This window comes from Vanessa atalanta, chromosome 9, assembly GCF_905147765.1.
Source record: "Vanessa atalanta chromosome 9, ilVanAtal1.2, whole genome shotgun sequence".
NCBI classification, from domain to species: Eukaryota; Metazoa; Arthropoda; class Insecta; order Lepidoptera; family Nymphalidae; genus Vanessa; species Vanessa atalanta.
In genome coordinates this window covers 2,708,901-2,728,672 of record NC_061879.1, presented here as the reverse complement: position 1 = coordinate 2,728,672, position 19,772 = coordinate 2,708,901, and the positions used below count along the sequence as shown (strand labels likewise).

Genomic DNA, 19,772 nt, shown 5'->3' with positions numbered 1-19,772 from the left:
ATGATGAGTTGTTTATGCTTAGAATGCATTGAAGGCTCCAACCACGAAAAGGGTGTTCCAGGAGACGTGGTCGTGACGGTATCGCTGGATGTGGCGAACACCTTCTATAGTCTTTTATTTAAGAGTATAAAGAATTCGGTACCACGTGTTGTTGTTGTGGGTATTACTTCATAGAGGCGACAGATAAATGCAGAAAAAAACAACAACTTTTATTATATTTCAATATTTATTTTAAACTTTAACAATCAATACTTCAACAGATCGTCATTATTCTGGATCTAAATTTCGGCGTGAAATAGAATCGAACACATCTGAGGTACTAAAGGTTCCAGCGATTGTGATTTATTCCTCCATGTCAGTGTCCATAAACAAAAACATTTAACTTTGACCCTACATCTACAGAAACGTCATGTTTTGGTGACATCGCAGTTTAGTAGCTCAGATGTATTTGATCCTTCGATAAAGTATATGCAACATATTTGAGACAACTACATAATGCAATTTTTAGTATCATGTAAGACTTTAATAATAATTCTTAAGTAGTAACTGATCTGATAGGAATCATATAATTGAGTATTTATATAATTAAGGGAATGATTTGTATAAAAAAATATATTCTTAAAGATACTAAAACAACGCCTCATAAAGATGATAACAATATAATGGACAATACAATGTTCTTATATCCTATCTATTTACACGAAATATATTTGTATATATTTTTTACTTATATAATTTAAATCTGTAAAAGTCCATCAATATTAAAAATACTACAAAATAATGATATAAAGCTTTTTTCTTACAAATATTTCGGAAGACACGTTTATATTGCTAGCAGTTTTCTAAGTTACTAAATTTCAGCAATTTGGTATATTCAAAACACTTACTATATTAATATTAATTAACATATGGAATAAAACACAGACACGAACACTAACGAACAGTAGGGCCAATTAACTTCATTGAAATAATTATTTCGTAATGTTATCAATATATTTATTCTTTATACACCATTTATTAATATTAAGGCAAGCAGATCGGCACCACGTACACTCTTATATGTAATATTAAATCACAATTATTTGGCTTTAAAGGAATAATTAAGAATTCATCATTTAAATACTCATAAATCATAAATTTAAAGCTACGGTTAGCTAACAAGTTACAGCTATTGAATTAAAATACTTAAATCTGAAATTTGGATGAAGTTCATAATCATTTGGGGACTATAATTTTCATTGTAACATTAATTAAATGAGTTATTTACACGCGTTCCTAACTGCCAGGAAACGTTTCGCTTCGTCTCACAGCAGCGCCAGCGCCGGCACGATGCGCACGGGAGCGGCGCGCGAGCCGCCCTCCGAGCTCTCCCACGACACCACCGCGCCCTCCGCGTAGCACGCGAACAGCAGCTGGGAGTCGGAGCTGTACGTCACACTGCAACGAGGAGAGCAGACTCAGTACGTGACTCGGTGTTTCAATTAAGCAATATCAAACAAATCTACGGAGAAGATGGGGTGTGAATACTTGTGGTTTCTTTTCAGATATAGATACAAACGGATCGTATTTTTAACATAATCGCGACCTGAGCACTGGTTGGGGTTTCCCGGGCGGCGGCACGTAGGCGACGGGGCGAAGGTCCCAGGAGGAGTAGAGGCGCAGGCCGCCACTGGCCAGTCCCGCCACCACGCAGTTGACACTGACGCCCTCGGGCGCGTTGGAGTAGCACACGCACGTCACGGCCTCTGACACGCGAGCGCTGCCCACGAACTTGGCGTTGACCGTGTGCACGCGCAGCAGAGACTTGTACTTGACGGACGCGTCGCGCTCGTACTCGTCCGCGTCGCCGGGCGAGCCCGCCTCCGTTGCGCCGGTACTGGAAATCGCAGGGTCGTGCACGGTGGCCACGTCGCTCAGGGTTTCACTGACTGCGACGCACCGCACGGGTAACATGTCGCGGTTTGGCAGCGTGCGGATGTATGTTAACCTACGAATATTAACACGATGCTTTAGCAAATGGTTAATTTCATACGATTATAAAACGATTAATTTATCAATCATAGAACAAATTATATGTGAGCATTGATCAAAGAATAAATTGCTATATTCACTCGTTAAGATCCCAAAGAACGATGAGGCCGTCGACGCTAGCAGTTACGAGCAGGCTGGCACGCGGGCACAGCACGACGTCGACTATGGGCGCACTATGCGCATGCAGTGCGTGCGCGGTGACGCGGGCACCGGCGCGCAGAGCCAGCACTCGGCCCGACGACAGGCCCAGCGCTCCCGACGCGCCCCATCCGCCACCCCCGCTCCACCCACAGGCTGCCGTCACCTGAATAAGACATTACAATTAATGTCGAAGCGTTCTGACAAATCTTTTTTGCGTTGATGCACATATTGTTCATGTGTTTAAGAATCTAAGGGGTAAATTTATCACATCAGTTCGTTTTAAAAAATAATAAGAAATATAACGTTCACGCTTGGTACCTGGTCGAGCGCAGGCAGATGCAGCAGAGGCACAGGAGGCGAGTCTCTCCGGCGTCGCAGACGCACCACACCGTCCGAGTGCCCCCAGGTAACGACGCACAGTGACTCGGTACCGCCACCGCCCCCGCTGCCATTGCCTTCGTTGCCCGAACACGACCACTCGTCTATAACGAATCGTAAGAGAATAGAAAACACAAAAAACCCAGTTTGTTATAGTGGTGTTTGTTGGCTCATAGTAAAATGTGTTAACTTTAAAAAGATCACTAACCTCGCAGCACGAGCAGCGCAGTGGCGCGCGCGCACACGGCCACGGCGCGCGGCGCGGGCAGCACCTGCAGGCGCGCGCCGCCCGCGCACACGCGGCGCGCCGCCGGCGTCGGCAGCGCGCGCTCCGGCGAGCCGCAGTAGCGCCCCCAGCGCGCGCCCGCCGCGCCCGCCCACACCGTCGGCTGCACGGAATGTCGCTTGAATCGAGGGAAATCTTTTACAAGCTGCAGCTCGTCGCTCGCTACTCACCCGGTCGGTGGGTCGCGGCGCCAGGTCGGTGGCGCGATGCGGGTGCGGCGCGCGCAGCAGCTGTCGCGGCGCCTGTCCGTACGTGCGCACCATGGCCGCTGCCGCCGTGCGGTCCACCTCGTCCTCCAGCGACGACGGGTCGAAGCCGTAGTAAGTCTGCGACATGGAACATTCGTCACGATCGAGACGCGTACGTGAGTCGTAATGTTTTTGACTTTTCAAAGCGACTGTCGGTCCGTCGGTCGAGACTCACGCAGGCTGGAAAAACGTTGATCGCGTCGACGGCGGCCTGGCCGGTCTGCTTGTATCCGAACACGAGGTCGATCCACAGCGGCAGGCGCTCGGACACGTAGGGCGCCTCGAGCGCCTGGCGGTGCACGAGCGTGAAGAGGCGCGCGTCGGCCGCCCACTGCGGCAGCTCCACGTCGTCCACGCGCGCGCCGCACTGCCGCACGCCCAGCTCCAGCCCTGCGGGGACTCACGTCATCACACGGCCGACTCGGCGGGACGAGTGTGGAGGACGAACTAGTAGGTACCTTCGTTATTGTAGAACAGTTCGGGCAAATAGAAGAGTTCCGGAATGAGTTCTTTGACGTCCGTCGGCGAGTCGTTGGTGATGAGTCGCCACGTGGTCGCCAGCGAGTGGAATGTGCGGTCGGGCATATCGAAGTTATTATCTGCGCAGGATAATACGTTGTTGAAGAAATGTAGTGCAATTAGCTGTAGGTGGTCCCAGTGACGGTAACAATCGTTTTACCCTGGTAGTTAAGGAAAAGTTCTGTAAAAGGTGGCAGTCGAACGAGGTAGTGGAGGACGCCGCCCGAGTTGGAGTACAGCGATGCGTAGTGATGCGGCTGACGAGACAGTAGCGGACTGCAGCCTTCTCTCCTAGCCGCTTTTAGATCCTGAAATTTTACGGGTTTCATTATTTTATATGTTTATATTTTCTAGCCATCCACAAATTGACCACGGAACTACGAAATAAATACATTTCTATCAATATGTCAGCTGTGATAAAGGTATAGATAGGACTAGCATTATCCTTATACGAGAGTAAAAGTTTCTTAAAAAGTATTATTATTTAAAGAAGACTTACGTTGTAAGTATTAATATAATGCTGCTCTCTATTCTTATTCTGTACGGCCATGGGCTTGCTGAGATCACGAAAGGAGGTCGGATCCGTAAGGTCGAGGATCTTGGACGTATAGTCAGCAATGATAAAAGGTAAGACCGGGTACTGCATCAGGTCGTTGTAGGAGCGTCCCGCCAAACCGTTGAGAATCATCAGGTACTCCCAGTTAGTGATAGCACCGATGCGCCACTGATTCATAGCATCCGTCAAACTCTCCTGTTCCGTTCTAGGGAAAACAGTAGAACAGAATTATTGTCAAAAACATAGTTTCGTTAAAAGAGTCAAATGCACCGAATAGTACCGCTACCTGTTGGGCAGGTGCGCGCGCTGCAGGTGCTGCAGGAAGGCGGCGCGCTCGCTGGTGTCGGCGAAGGCCAGCAGCAGCGCGCGGCCGCAGCACAGGAACAGCTCCAGCGCGCGCTCCTGCAGGCACCAGCGCCGCGTGGCCACGCGCAGCACGCCGCCCAGCGACCAGCTGGCCGCGCCGCCGCACTCCTCTTCCGGCACGAAGTGGATGCAGCTGCCGGGTACCACATACTTTAACCTCGAATTGAGTCTCTACACGAGATTTTGTATAAATTTATTTGTATTTATTTGACATAACTTTGTATTTCAATTAAATATTCAAATATTCAAAAACTTTTTATTTTTTTCTTGCTGATTCAGCAGCAGCCGGGATTCATCGAAACAATTCCTCGGTACATTCCATCCATCATCTCTTCGCAAAGCCAAAAGATCGACCGTCAGTCCGTCTGTCCTTGACCGTCGATAATTCGAGCCGCCCTGCATTGGATACGGTCAAGTGGAAGGAGCTGGTACTGGGGAGCATACGCCAAGAGATGAGAGCAGTGCTCCATGTGAGGCCGAATTGGCGCCTTGTGTAGTCTTAGGCGATGGGCCGAAGTGAAATACTGTCTGGCCTTGCTGAGCACACTGAGCTTTTTTGAGGCCACCTTCCAATTGACCGCGGAACTGAGCGAGGCTCAAAACATTAACGCCAAGTATTCCGATACTGGCTGTGACTATCAGAATGTTTTCAAAATGAGGAGATAAGACAAATGGTGATTTTTTTAGCGATTAACGCGCAAACTTGCGTCTTTTTGGGGTTGAAGTGGACTAGATATAGCCGGTATTAAATATGTAGAAAAACAGAGTTGGCGATAGAAAGCAGCCTTGTGGAACACCTGAATTTTAAGTCAGAGCATGCACCGTCGACAACGACCTTGATACTCCGATCTGCCAAAAAGCTGGTGATCCAATTGTATAATTTCAATATTATTTTGACTTTTACTATTTAGATTTTAATCAAATAATCGAAGCGAATCATGTAACTGAAAACGTGATTTTACCGGTCAGTGAGCAGTAGCTCGCCGCAGATTTCGCTATCAACGCTGACCCGTACTACGCGCGCCATGTAGGCCACGGTTTCGCTGAGCGCCAGCTGCGCCGCCAGCGCACCGCGGGCGTCCGCGCCGCCCGCCAGCACGCTGTGCAGCGGGCTCGGGTAGCTCGCGCTCTCTGGCCACCAATAGTATTGTAATGGATTAATGTCCCTCTCCTGCATTACTACAATAACAAAATGAATCGGTCGGGCACATTATCATCAAACGCTCACCGGATTTATATTTGTGAGGTGGCTGGAAACAACGGGACGGTATCCTTAGATGCGCACGTCGCAATCGCACGCGCACTCGGCCGGGCCCCTCCGTGCTGTCGAGTTGCCACGCGGCCGGGTACCCACGAGGATCGTGCCATACGCCTGAGGTAAATACAAATGATTTAGCCACCTTCATCACCACCAGCCGGCAAGATGAGTTTGATGCCGATCCCCGGACCTCTCTCGTGCGTGTGAGCGTCGATGATGGTCTGCCAGCGCGCGGCGGCGGCGGCGGCCAGCGCGTGCGCGCGGCGCAGCTGCTCGAGGAAGGCCTTGCGCTCCGCGTTCTGCGCCTCCACTACGCGCCGCGTGGCGCTCATGGCGGCCTCCGTCACCGTCCGCGCCAGCGCCTCCTTGCCGAACACGGACCTGCGAGCGACGTGATGGTATAAATCTCTGAAGGAATTCGGAAGTCACGGCTCTCGCGATGGGGCGTTACTGACTTGCCGATGGCGGCTCGCAATCTCGGGGCGCCCGCGTGCCTGGCCCAGCGCAGCTGGTCGTCGAGCAGCAGACGTTCGGCCTCGGCGGGCAGAGCTTCACCTCTCACGCGCTCGGCGAGCTCCGCCTGCGACCCGACCGCCCAGTCGCGAGCCCAATCCGTTATGGCGAGCTCGACGCTCGGTCCGCCCGCTTCGGCCTCGAGGTGCACGTGTTGTATCAACGTGAGCAAGTATACCGATAGCTGTGCATGCAAAGTATCGAAATTTAGAAGAAGACTACTATTAGATTGCTGATTATGAATTTTTTATTAACATAATTATATTATTTTAATATTATTAATTAATAGAATAAAGGACGATATAGAATGTTGTAGTACCTTCCGTAACGTAGGCGGATCCCGATAATTGCCGGCCAACAGATGCAGCGCGTGTGCGGGCGCGGCGTATAGCGCTCGCAGCAGGCGCGGCTGCAGAGGGCGCGCCGCGGGCGCCGGGCTGGCCGCCCACCAGAACAGCGTACTCAGCGTAGCGCCACTCTCAGCGCCGCTCGCACCGCTACCGGTACCGGTTACAGCTGTCGATGCACATTTGTTTGAGTTAACGAACGTTATATAACTGCTACGCCGCTGTATATCGTTAGGTACTCGAAACTGTTTTACCATTGAGCAACGTAGACAGCAGTCTATCAAAAAAGTCCGCATCCGGCTGCAGGGGAGCGTTCGGCGGTCGAGTGGTGAAGAAGGTGGCGGCTCGCGTCAGAACGGTCGCCAGCCGCGCCGCCGTCTCCGCGGCCTCCGAGCGGCCCGCGCGAGCGCCCAGCCCGCCCTCCACCGAAGAGAGCACTGGGTGGCGACAGAGGATGGTACTATTTTTTAATACTGCGATTAATTTCAATTTATAATTATTTTTATTTATCATAACCGTCGATAAAAAATGGGAGGTGCTAGAAGTTTAATGACTATATATGCTAGTCTGTGGAATCGTAGTTCATGAACAGATGAACTTTATTAAGAGTGTAAGTAAAATTAAGTATCTCATGACTTCAAAGATATAACAGTAACATAGTAGCAATGGTGAGTCGTAGATTTACGAATTAGATTTAATATATTCCTCATGTGACCAGTAACACAAATCAACCGACGTACCTGTACTGAAGTAGCCGGTGTAGCGGGGCTGCTGGCGCTGCAGGAGCTCCTGCAGGCGGCGCTCCAGGTAGTCGAGCTGCGCACAGAACAGCGCCACCTGCGCGTCGCGCGCCGCGCGCTGCACGCCCGCGCGCGCCTCGCCCTCGCACTCCACGAAGCGCAGCATGTGGTGCATGTCTGCGATCGCCTGGTTCGCGACACATATGATAAGACTCACGATTCGGTCCTTCGCTTTATAATAAAAAAGTTAATTTCGAGCTAGTCTGCGAGACGACGGACCCTCACCTGCGTGCCTCGACTTCCGGTTAGAATTTTAACGGCGATCCTGCAGAGGAGGTCGTACAGGTCCTCCAGAAGCAGGTCTCGGCCCTCGAAGTCGCCCTCCTCCTGGCCGACGGCACGGATGGACCGCACTACCACTTCCACCACCGCCACCTCGGTCAGTGCTTTCAGAGTCGACTGCAAGAGAAATTTACACCTTGCATATTTGTCGATCGGACGTCGACTACGGGGCGCCGTGGGGCGGCGAGCGCGTACCTTATCCACGAGGCGGCGCAGCAGCGCGGCGATGTTGTGCGCGAGCGGCGCGTCTGCGCGTGCGCAGCGCGGCAGCAGCGCCAGTAGCGGCGCGGCGCGCGCCGTCGCCTCCTCGTCCAGCGTCGCCCACGTTTGCTCCTATTTAGGTTTAGAAAAAAAAATTGATCATGTGTAAAAAATTGATTAATTATAAATATAAAATAAATTTAATATAAAAAAAACGATTATAAAGTTATAAATATATTAACAAATATGTATCTTCATCTCCACACGCATACTTGTCTCTTGACTTTCAACCAAAAGAGACTATATTTTGAAAAAAAAATCGTTAAGTAGATGCGTATAAAATATATATTTTTTAAGAATATTTACGTCTAGTTGATCTTCCAGGGGAACGTCACAGCCGGTGAGGAGAACTGCACAGGCAGTCGCCAGCTCCCAGGAACAGGGGTACAGAGAAATCTATTGTCGTCAAACATAATAATTATATCTTTAACGTTTAAAATATTTCTATCTTATGACTAAATGACATGGGATTACGACTTAAGTGTATATTAAAAATTTGAGGCAAATTGTTCTGGAGTAGCAGCGCACCTGGTTGGCGAGCAGCGGCAGGCAGCGCGGCGGCAGCGCGGCGGCGGCGGCGGCGCGCACGAGGGCGGCGCGCACGCCCGCGTCGCCGTGGTTGGCGAGCACCACCAGCGTGTCGGGCGCCAGCCCCGCCGCGCCCGCCGGCAGCGAGCGCAGCGCGTCCCGCAGCAGCAGCAGCAGCCCCTCGCACGCGCGCCAGCCCGGCTCGGCGCCCGTGCGCACGCGACGCTGTCGGAGCAGGGATACGTCGACGTATTAACCCGTTGTCTTCTTCATTTATCGGTACGGTTACAAACGGTAAAATCTTGGTACCTGTTGGTATATGCCACTGGCGTACAGCTGATCGGCGGCGCCGGATTCCGTGGGTGACGGTACGTTATTAATTTTTTCCTTTGCCGTATTGTCGTCTATTTGTTCCGAGCTCATCTCTAAAAAGAAACCACCAATTACATTTTGAATTTGTTGCGTATCTATTTTGACGTTTATAATGAATATCATCAAAGTTTCACTTACCGGAAACTGCTTCGGAGTTTTCTAAAGTCGACGATTGTTTTTGTCTGAAATTAAATTGCTACATAATTAATTGGAATTCTGATTGGAAAATAAGAACCATTATTATTAATAGCTTATTTACAGCCACTCATTTAAAGTTATTGTAATATAGTATTTTATAATAATCGAAATAAACCCTCCAGAATCAACTAAAATTCCCTATAAAATTTACGTTTCGCCTTTTACAACATTTTGATTGAAATGTTGTGTAAGAGATGCAGGTCAGTAGTAGTCTTTATATTCTTAAAAGTAAAAGGAATACAAAAAATACTGACTAACCAGAAAGATTCGAGATGGAAACCAACAGATAGTTTCAGTTTTTGTAAAATTATTCTTGAACAAAATAAATTAGTGTTCCTTACCTGCTCTCTTTGATCTGCGTATTTATTAATCCCTTCATTTGCTTTGTGGAATCGGCGCTCGTAGTGCTCTCGGGATCGGTCTTGTCGCTCTCTGTGTCTCTATTCTGAGCGATCTCCCTCAAGTCGTTGAGATGGTTTTCATTCCCTACGTCCTCGTTTGACACACTGGACGAACTCGATCGCTCCATGGTGTCGTAGAGTCCTCGATTGTCGGTGGACCTCGTTGATCTTCTGCGCTTGTTAATAAAGTTCAGGAAGTTGAAGTCGCTCGTCTCCGGCGTATCGGCCGTCAGTAGGAAGTAGAAGTTGGCCCGGGAATGAGTAACGAATGTGTCGCTGGCCTGAAACATTAGTCGTCACTGAGGTGGTGGTTATCCGATTGTAGTTCATTTTCATGTATTGATATTTTTACATTACATTTTGAATCTATGTTTCTTATGAAGTTGCTGAAACATGAAGCATAGCATAATGCATGAAACAAATTTGGCAAATCAAGTCCAACGAACTACAGATCTTGCCGATTTTCTATTCGCGAATTCGGTCACAGGAGATAACAATAAAAAACAATGTAATCTCGGTATCGCACCTGGTGCATGAGCAGCAGGAAGTCCGCAAGCAGCGCCAGGTGCGGCAGCGGCGGCGGACTGCCCAGCAGCGCGCGCAGCAGCGACACCAGTCGCGCGCTCGCCGCGCCGCCCAGCGCCGCGCGCGACGAGTTCAGGAACCGCTCCTGCGCACAAGGAACGCGCTCCGTGAGCATCAGGCCAGGGGATTCGATTTGCCGCGTAAATGTAAACAAAACGTTTAAAATATTTTATTGACACTTTTATCGGTGTACCGATCGGTACCTTGCAGGCGTGCAGCAGGTGGCGCAGCAGGTCGACCCTACAGGCCTGGTAGTGGTTGAAGGAGGCGTGCGGGTGCGCCGGGCGCAGCAGCGCGCCCAGCGCCGCCAGCGCCAGCAGCCACGCCGAGCCGCGCTGGCGCCCGCCCGCCGCGTCCGCGCCCGCGCCCGGGCTCTCCTCCCACACCACTTCCTGGGGCCAGTGTTGGGATTAGATTGTTGTATTACATTATACAGGGTGCTTATATGGCATTCTGGTCTATGTCATTTATTTAGTCTTTATTTCGTCAATCTTTGATCCCGCGATACTTACGTCATTTATATAAAGAATGAAATCAATCAGTTTAATCCAATCGACATGTATTTTGCCTAGGCCCGCTTGCATGGAAATATTTACCAGTGCAGTGCAGTGGTACGTTTTAATATATTCAGTAAAAATGTTCTTTTTTGTTCTAGTAGTATGGTAGGTCGGATGATGAGCTATCTGATCGTAAGTAGTCACCACCAACCATAGTCGTTGTCACCCTGTAACCATACCGATTGCCGATGCAAGGCGCCACCGACTTTGGAAATTAAGCTATTGGTAGCGGATATCAACTATTGAATTTCGCATTAAGTTACCGCTCTGTATTTCGGAACATTGACAGTGTTCTATTTTTACTAAATATGAGGTATATGAATAAAATTTTTAGTAACTATACCTCATCGGAGTCGAAATGTCTCCAAGCCCGCATGAGCAGCAGAATCAAACGCGGCTCCACAAGTATACTGTCATTGCGTACGAGAAGAGTCACCGCGCTGCCCGCACTCCCGCTCGGCAAGAGGATAGGAATGCTGCACGCTTCGTCTAGAATAACCTGGTCGTGTGCAAGTATAAGCGGTTAGGGAAATACTTTAATGGCAGACGACATGAGATATGAAAATGTAAATGAGGTCGGGATGTCCCAAGGCGCCATAGCGCAGACCTTGAGCATGTGGTGCGTGACGCGGCAGGCGGGCGCCGCCAGCACGGGCAGCAGCAGGTCCAGCGCGCCGCCCGCGTGCAGCTGCGCGCACAGCCGCGCGTCCGCCCCGCACGCGCGCAGCAGCACCGCCAGCGCGCCGGCCTGCTCCTCCGCGCTGCCGTCCAGCTCCACCGCCTGAGCGGCATCGGAAGCTTTGCTTTACTTTGTAATTTTTTTATATTCAATTTTTAAAAACAGATATTGTTATTAAAGCGTATGGAAGTTTAAGTTGTAGTAACGGGCGGTCACCCTTGCGAAGAGGTAGAGCAGGAGGTCGGGTCCGCCGAGCGCCAGCAGGGCGGGCGCCACGCCGCGGTGCGCGCTGACGCGCGGGGCGCCGGCCCAGCGCACGCGCAGCGCCTCGGGCGCCTCGCCGCCGCCGCCGCCGCCCGACACGCGCCCGCCGAACACTGGCACGATAATGGCACTCGATCGAAGACTTATATTTCCATATATATTGTCTTCGAGATATACTTTGACTATTCGATCGATCGGGGACGTCATGCACGAATTTTCAGTGAAAGTAGTAGGCAGGCATTTTTAGCGAGAGACGAGGTAGCGCACGTTACAAGTATGATACTACTGATGGAATTTCTAACTTTGTCTTCCACGCCATCATATCTCTGTCGGAGCCGTAAACTCCGTAATCTCGTTTCCGGTTCGTCATTATAAAAACACAGTATATGTAGGATATTTATTTAGGTTTTTATTAAAATATAGCGTCGCAAATATTGATAAAGTCTAACCTGTCGGCACCGATGGAGCTTGATGGTAAAGATTCATAGTGTCCGGTGCGTGAGGATAAAACGTCAGGAGCAGGTTCTCGTGCAGCTCGCGTAGGGTTTGACTCGAAATTTCATACACCTAGATTAGATTAGACAAACGACTACATTTTAAGACAACATGTTGAAATAAATGACACGTTTACAAATATATATAGGAGTCGTTATCATCTTACCGAATCCCAGTCGATATTTAACTCCAAGAGATCAGGCGTAATAATCGACGGGAAGTGTGCGGATTCACAGGGAATCTGAAAAGTAATTATTTAAATTAGTGTTTCGCACTCAATCACCGTCCGAGCTGAGAGTATTTCTTCATAGGTTGTTATCTATTTCGATGTCATCGATTTCTGAGATATATAACCTATTTTAAATTTTAGAAATCGATTAAAATATGTACTAATATTATTTTTACAAATATTAATGGGTAAAAAATAAAGTCTGTCTGTAAAATAAAAATGGATATAGGCAGGTGGGGCCCGGTGTGGGGCCCGGTGTGGGGTACCTGGCAGGGCAGGTCGGGCCCGTGCGCGGCCAGGTGCAGCGCGCCGGCGGCCGACAGCGCGGGCGTGCGGAACACGCGCGCGCCGCCCACGTGCAGCGCGCCCGCGCGCCCGCCCGCCTGCCCCAGCACGGCCGAGCTCGGCGTCGCCTTGCGCACCAGGATACCTGCAAGCACGCGCGCTCACTATCGCTGTCGGTCTGCGGCCGCACCTCCACTGACGCCCCCACCCGACGCGGGACATTACCTTGTAGCGGCAGCGACAGCGTTTCACACTCTCGTCCATCCACGTAGATTGTCACCTGCGGACGATTAGTTGGCCTTATTATTACAAACTTTCGAAATCTAAAAATACTAAACGACATCGTTACACGAGTGCGGGTTGATTGTTTGCGAAACATTGCATATGTGCCAAATATTGATTGACTGTAACTGAAATCTATGGGGGTTGTACCTGAATTTGAATTCGTCGCTTGTGTACTCGCTCGGCCACGTTGAGCGCGAGACAGTGCCAGCGCGAGCCGGCGGCCAGCGACGTGCGCGCTCGCGCCGCACTCACCAGCTTGTTGCCGAGCGAGTCGGGTCGGGTCAGTCGCACCGACAGCTCGCCTAAAAAAAGAAACTGTAACTACTCACACATTTAAGCAAAATTAGAGAAAGATAATCGACATATTTATGCGATTTCCGAAACACGACATTGTTTACCTCCAGACTGAGTTGCTACTGGACATTTTTCGCCAGAAAATCAAAATAACTTTTTATCGGCCGGACTTGGAGTTTACATCCAGGACCTCGAGATGTGCGCCCATGTATCTCGTCACTAGACCAACGAGGCAGCAGAATATATTATATTAAGTAGTCGACAGTCTTAACGATGCTAATCAATGATGTGAACTTATGCGAGCGCTATCGAAGATCTATTCACTAACGAACCCGTCCACGCTATATTCGACGTGCATTAATTGAGTGACGTTCGGGCTCACAAGATATCTTAGTGTGCGTGAGGTGACTAAATATAGCAAAAAATACAAAATACCGCTAGCGGTGTTGATCCACAACTCGAACATGAGCGAATCGTGTCCGATGGAGAACGCGTGGATGAATTCCGTCGGCTTCTGGGGCTCCTTCCTCGGGTCGCCGAGCGCGTCGTCGGGGTCGGGCGGCTCGTCGTCGCGGCGCGCGTGCAGGCGCAGCCACAGCGCCAGCGCGAAGCCCTGCAGCCACGGCGCCCAGCCCGTGGCGCCCAGCGCGCAGCGCGCCGCGCCCGCCGACCACGGCGACCACACGCCTGGGGGTGCGGTCACACACGTTACAGCGGCGAATACGCGATACGATATCATGTAATGGAAATTTACAAACTCCACCTTGGTTTTTTGTTATTGATGATGTTATTTATCATAATTAAGAAATTATTAATGAAGCGGCGAAAACATTTTAACTTTTTGCAATTATTATTTAAATTATTACAATTTTTTTAATTCATAACTTTTTTCATTTGAAGTTTCACAACATTTAGCACATTTATACAAGTTAACTTTTCAGCAATAATGTTCCAAATTAAGTATTGAATTGTATGTATTACCGGCGCGAAGATGAGCCTGTCGCAAACGACGCGCAGCGAGTTCTGCTTGATGGCCAAACGACGAACTCAGTGGTTCTTCTGGCATACGATCTTCTAAGCAATTAAAAAATCGAAAAATAATAACCAAGCTGCTTTTTTTTACTAAAATATAAACATTTAGTACAATAATTGCTTTTCATAAAACTATACGAACCCGGCTCCAGGTCGATGGGAAAGGACAGTATGTGGTCGGGCGTGTGTATGCGTGCGCGCGACAGCAAAGAGCGCAGCGTGGACAGCAGCAGCGACAGCGGCGGCCGCTCCGCCGCCAGCAGCCTCAGGAGGGCCGCAAGCTCGCCCGCCTCGATGCTGTGCGACGCGACCGCCTGCACGAGCTCCAGTACGCTGCGCTGCAAATCTGACGTCAGACCAAACTAATCGATTGCTATTATATTTTACTCGCTTAGAAATAGGCACACAGATACAAGTTATATATAATACGCTATGTCACGCTGTTTGCTGGCGGACATGGCCGGCGGTATATATGAAGGCGTGCGTACCCGTGTAGGCGGGGTCGGCTCGCGACAGCAGCCGCGCGGGCGGCGCGTGCGGGGCGAGCAGGCGGCGCAGGGGGCGCGGCGCGCGCGGGGGGGCGAGGCGCCAGGCGCGCGCGAGGCCGCTGCACACGCGCGACACCTCCTCGCACTGCGCGCGCGTGCTCGAGCCCGACTGCATTAGTCTGAACCATAGACAAGTCATCATGTTTATTTTCATTATTCAGAATATTGAAAATTTTCGTTTCGTTTTTTCCTTATATTTCACATATGTTGAAGTAAACTTTTAATAACCTGCTTAAAATAATATTTTAATTGTATAAAATTGCTATGAATCAATATTCGCACGAGTGAATTCCATGTCACAAAGGCCTAAGTGATCAGTAGTGCCAAGTCATTTTTTCATACTTTGATAATGATAATGACCAGTACTAAAAGGTACTACGAAGTATTACATAGTAGATTTGATTGCGTACTTGATATATTAGCTGTCAAACAGGGCGCGAATATTGTCCGGTCCTGGGATCAGAAACTGTATTGGGTAATAAATTCTCGTTACTTAGACGGAGTCCGCAAATTGGCAATATATACACTTTCGTGGCAAAGTGGCTAGACTTAGGTCGTGGCAAAGGAAATTGGTCCGAAGGCCATAACTAAACACATAAATGTATTATACGCGGACGTTCTTCGTGTGCTCACGTTCAGTGGCTGACTAAATCCGGAACAAAAATATTGAGTATTCTCAAGTTTTATTTGTATTTAAAATTCATCTTGCGCTTTGCGGTAATGGGTTTTCCACTATCGTGAGAAAAACTGCACATTGAAGTACAGTTACTGAAGCGAGAATATTATGTTAATTCGAATTGCAACCCGCGGGTGGTGACTACATAAATTTAATAAAAGTTGTTCTCATTCTTTAACAACTTATTTTTGACTCATTTTAATTTTGGGATTCGGTCTCCTCGGGGCAACATACGCCAAGGCCGCACGAGTAATATACCTTTCATCGTTACAAGATTTTTTAAAAAAATATATTGAAGTGTATTAAAATGTGTTAATTAAATATGCTTATTAAAGTCCGCGTGACTTAATGTATTAATATATATAATATATGTATTTTTCAAACGTTTCGTTGACGCCTTTTTTATTCAAGGTACGGACTAACAATTATACTTGGTTCCGTATTATTTATTTGAAAAAGCTTTCGCTGATAAGATAATATAACGATCACTATTTAATCTGAGACATTAATTACACTAAATCTCTGTTATAAATAATTATATAAACAAGATTTGTTATTTATACATAATTTATAAGCACGCGGTGCACTTGATGACCGGTCGTCAATGAACTTATGAATATTGGTGGAATTTCTAATGCAATATTACAATTGCGAAAAGTGCGAATACAGTGTACAGAGGTACTTCTTATCAAAGAGGACTTACAAGTGAAAAAAGGTGTGTAAGTGTGTCAGGGCCGGACCGTAAGTTTAGGCGGCCCTGGGCTAACACTACTTAGGGGCCCACCTAAGACATATCTAAACGTAGACTTGAATTAAATTAATTGTATTGGGTTTGATTAATTGCAGGACTCGCAGGGCTGCAAACCATACGATCTGTTTAATTTAATAAAGTTATGGATTCTTTCGCATTATCGTCTATTTTTTTACTTTGACTTGACTTAGCTGGAGCCCACTTGATTCCACGGGGCACTGGGCTGAAGCCCAAAAAGCCATATGGTAGATCCGGCCCTGGAGTGTGTGCTATTCACACACACTAGTGTTACCATATTATACCAAGGAAAATAACAGAAAAAGACAATAAAAATATCATTATTAAACTTATAAGTTTTCCGTTTCAAATTCCCGTATGAATGAAATTGACTCGAAATGACGCAACGGTCACAAACAATATTATTAATAAAACGTCGACACGTAAGAAAATGAATACGTCTTAAAGATAAAGTGTTCATTTAAGGAAGGAAAAATGAAATACTTGTCGATGAGCTGCGATAGAATGTCGATGACAATGACACATAGTTCTGGATGAACCATTTCGCCGCCCCTGTTGTTCTCCGGACAATCCACCGTTATTATATCTTGTGTTTGAATATCTGAAAAATACAAGTAATTACTTTATGTGACAACAGAAACTTAAACAATAACGTCGTATACTACATACTTACATATTACTAAGTACATGTGCATTTTTTCGAAGCGGAAAGTTGTCTATGATAGTTTCCGACAAAAAACTTTCTCTATGTAATAAATTGTCGGTTTGTATTAACGGAATTTGTTTCCATTTCGTATTTACCGAAAAAGTGCAAATTTCGTTCGAGCTATTAGTGTACAAACAAAAATTGAAGCGTATCATAATTTTGTACACTAAGGTCGTATATCGGGCGAATTATGTGATGCGATCTTAATACGGGAAATCTTAAAAAAAAAAAAAAAAACTATTTACGACGTCTCAGGTAACTTATTTTATTACTTCCTATAATTACGGTCACACTAAACCCACTAAGAGACTCGTGACGTAAATCTTACGGGACCACATCGATCGCTTTTTTAGTCACCTTAAAATTAATGAGCTTTTTTAGTCACCTTAAAATTATTTTATTGAATAGATTATCTGTCGATTGTGTATGAATTCGTAATTGAAAGAATAAATCCCACCATTAAAGGCACCACCTATATCCATTTTTGTTAATCTGTATATACCAAGAAAAAAATAATAATAAAATCCATTAGAAATCGACTTTGCCTGCTCGTCCATATTATATAGAAAAAGTGTACACGCAGGCAAATATTTAGTATTTTTTTTGCAAATAAGTAACTAACTATATAGTACGCGCACCTGCCCCGCTCATTATATTTTGATCATAAATAGACCTCGCTTAATAAACATCGCTAACGTCGCAGGCGTAGCGGGGGTGAGGCGCGCAGGGGGCGCTTCCTATAACTCGTTACATACTACAACGTCTTACGCCACACATTTTCTACTAAGAACGTCCCGGCCGAACGGTGCGCTTGGTCACGTGGTCCTTTCATTGTTAACTATTCATGTTTCGTAGGATTACAATTCAGAGTTCTTATTAATTCGGGTGAAAACTTTTACTTACTTGAAACATTACTGAGTAAAGACAGCGATTCCGATAATTTCTGTGTCTTCATGTTGATTGAAACTTCGAGCTTACTGACCTCCACGTCTGCCTGAATAAAAATGAAAGTTGAAACGAAACATTTCGAATCTAAACATTTTGAGTCATATTCGATTTGACACAAAATGTCGATTCGATTTTCGAAATTAGTAATTCCAAATCAAGTAGTTTATGTGTTTTAATATACATACATATAAGACATCCTCTCGGTTAGACGTCAAAATAAAATTATAGAAATGACATCATCAAAACAATAAATAAGTATAGATTTATTCATTCACGAAGGCGTGTTCTTCCTCGTTAAATAAATCAAGTTTTAATAAAATTATTTTAACAAATAAAATCAACTTAGAATTTTTTCGCCCTTTATTCTTAGTACTCGTGACATCATTACAGCACGAGTACGAGCGTCACTTCTTAGTCCTTAAGGGCGCGCGGGTGAGGTGAGTGAATAAATCTATACGTAAACTTGTTTGCTTCAATTAATTATTTATTGTTACAGCTAAGTATGTTATTAGTTGTGAGATAAACAAGAGGCTTTATACTACTGAATGGTGAACACAGTGTAACTTACATAGAATATGTGGGACGAGATACATAGAACACGCACACATAGAAAAATGTAACCGTTACATAATGTCCGCTAGAAGTGAAACATCGAATTCGATGGAATAATTGTGTAATGATGAACAACTTTTTTCTTTTATTATATAATATAGAATATTAAGTACACGTGCCACACATAAACAAGCAAGCGAACAGCGACGGAGAGCCGTCACGGCGTATGGGTATACGGCAGGAGGCAAACCAATGGATATTTTACATCATAGTATTAAACGAACAGATAACATTAAGTTTAGCGACAAATACAATATAAATGGTTCCGTATATAGCAAGACGTACACAACACAACAACATACATAAATATAATACAGTATACTTTATTACCATTACCTCGTAACCATCGTCTGCGCAGGCGCGTGGCTCGCTGTGCTCGCTGGCGTAGGGCGCGCCCGCGCTCTCCTCGCTCGACGAGCAATCCGGCGAGCTGCTGCCAGACGCGCAGAAGAGTGGAGGGACCTATCGCAATAATACAGATAATTTACAAAAAATACTCATCTATTGCAGAGGTTTAACTTGTACCAGAGAGGCTTTCGAATTAAATATATGTAGATACACTGTACATACTACATATAAAAAATGGGTAATATTTAAGTAGTTCTAAGTTAATATTGACATTTAAAACTTCCTGTTATTATGTTTTTAATAAAAAATAAAAAGATGATTAGCTGACTAAAAGTTAATCTACATATCAACTACGACTATAACAGTTATTTAAAGACAAAAACACATTTACTTCAAAACAGGTTACATAGAAACGATTTGTGTTTATAATTTTATAAATAGTGAAACTGTTTTTGAAATCATTAAATTAATAAAAGAACCACAATGACCTTCGACCAAGCAAGATATTTCTACACAAGCTCAAACTGTAAATTTTTTAATATAAATTTCAACTAAATTGTATTAAGCGTGTTGTTATTTGCGTTTATTGTACATAGTTAAGTGGAACTGATATTTTCATAGATTGTAAGCAACATTCAAATCCAATAACAGCACGCAGATAATCTGTAGCGAATAGGTTAGCGGTTATTTTAAGTACAGTATAAACCGATTATCCTTAAAAGGATTACTCCAAAAACAATACAAAAAGTTAACGAATACATTAACATATTATACATACATTAAATACGGAGTACTATACATTACATATAAATAATATACAAAAACTGGAAGGCGGTCGTATTGGTTTGAGAGCGATTTTTACACAACCTAATAATGTCGACAATAAAATGCCTTGTATAACATGTTTTTTACTCTATTCATGAATTCCTTAAAATGTCACTGGTATTCATTCAATAAACATCATAATTTATCTCG

The 19,772-nt window shown here is 46.1% G+C and overlaps 1 protein-coding gene across 1 annotated transcript in view; it reads right to left on the bottom strand.

Moving 5' to 3' along the window:
- Positions 1 to 207: 207 nt before the first annotated feature.
- LOC125066387 (lysosomal-trafficking regulator) overlaps positions 208 to 19,772 on the bottom strand; it is a 40,598-nt gene continuing 21,033 nt past the window's right edge. The window contains exons 10-51 of the mRNA XM_047674449.1: positions 18,786 to 18,911; positions 17,793 to 17,883; positions 16,667 to 16,784; positions 14,679 to 14,857; positions 14,333 to 14,536; positions 14,140 to 14,232; positions 13,594 to 13,845; positions 13,012 to 13,166; positions 12,805 to 12,859; positions 12,561 to 12,724; positions 12,232 to 12,306; positions 12,020 to 12,137; positions 11,523 to 11,683; positions 11,235 to 11,408; positions 10,971 to 11,126; positions 10,274 to 10,462; positions 10,012 to 10,155; positions 9,426 to 9,766; positions 9,025 to 9,068; positions 8,824 to 8,939; positions 8,515 to 8,739; positions 8,293 to 8,382; positions 7,921 to 8,058; positions 7,669 to 7,842; positions 7,384 to 7,570; positions 6,898 to 7,080; positions 6,616 to 6,812; positions 6,239 to 6,480; positions 5,974 to 6,164; positions 5,754 to 5,897; positions 5,488 to 5,656; positions 4,446 to 4,658; positions 4,103 to 4,364; positions 3,764 to 3,911; positions 3,543 to 3,683; positions 3,260 to 3,474; positions 3,007 to 3,162; positions 2,759 to 2,939; positions 2,491 to 2,654; positions 2,112 to 2,335; positions 1,586 to 1,987; positions 208 to 1,437 (exon numbers count right to left, since the gene is read on the bottom strand). Of these exons, the coding sequence (XP_047530405.1) occupies positions 1,305 to 1,437; positions 1,586 to 1,987; positions 2,112 to 2,335; positions 2,491 to 2,654; positions 2,759 to 2,939; positions 3,007 to 3,162; positions 3,260 to 3,474; positions 3,543 to 3,683; positions 3,764 to 3,911; positions 4,103 to 4,364; positions 4,446 to 4,658; positions 5,488 to 5,656; positions 5,754 to 5,897; positions 5,974 to 6,164; positions 6,239 to 6,480; positions 6,616 to 6,812; positions 6,898 to 7,080; positions 7,384 to 7,570; positions 7,669 to 7,842; positions 7,921 to 8,058; positions 8,293 to 8,382; positions 8,515 to 8,739; positions 8,824 to 8,939; positions 9,025 to 9,068; positions 9,426 to 9,766; positions 10,012 to 10,155; positions 10,274 to 10,462; positions 10,971 to 11,126; positions 11,235 to 11,408; positions 11,523 to 11,683; positions 12,020 to 12,137; positions 12,232 to 12,306; positions 12,561 to 12,724; positions 12,805 to 12,859; positions 13,012 to 13,166; positions 13,594 to 13,845; positions 14,140 to 14,232; positions 14,333 to 14,536; positions 14,679 to 14,857; positions 16,667 to 16,784; positions 17,793 to 17,883; positions 18,786 to 18,911 (7,134 nt within the window). The 3' untranslated portion in view covers positions 208 to 1,304. The remainder of the gene's footprint in view (positions 1,438 to 1,585; positions 1,988 to 2,111; positions 2,336 to 2,490; positions 2,655 to 2,758; positions 2,940 to 3,006; positions 3,163 to 3,259; positions 3,475 to 3,542; positions 3,684 to 3,763; positions 3,912 to 4,102; positions 4,365 to 4,445; positions 4,659 to 5,487; positions 5,657 to 5,753; positions 5,898 to 5,973; positions 6,165 to 6,238; positions 6,481 to 6,615; positions 6,813 to 6,897; positions 7,081 to 7,383; positions 7,571 to 7,668; positions 7,843 to 7,920; positions 8,059 to 8,292; positions 8,383 to 8,514; positions 8,740 to 8,823; positions 8,940 to 9,024; positions 9,069 to 9,425; positions 9,767 to 10,011; positions 10,156 to 10,273; positions 10,463 to 10,970; positions 11,127 to 11,234; positions 11,409 to 11,522; positions 11,684 to 12,019; positions 12,138 to 12,231; positions 12,307 to 12,560; positions 12,725 to 12,804; positions 12,860 to 13,011; positions 13,167 to 13,593; positions 13,846 to 14,139; positions 14,233 to 14,332; positions 14,537 to 14,678; positions 14,858 to 16,666; positions 16,785 to 17,792; positions 17,884 to 18,785; positions 18,912 to 19,772) is intronic.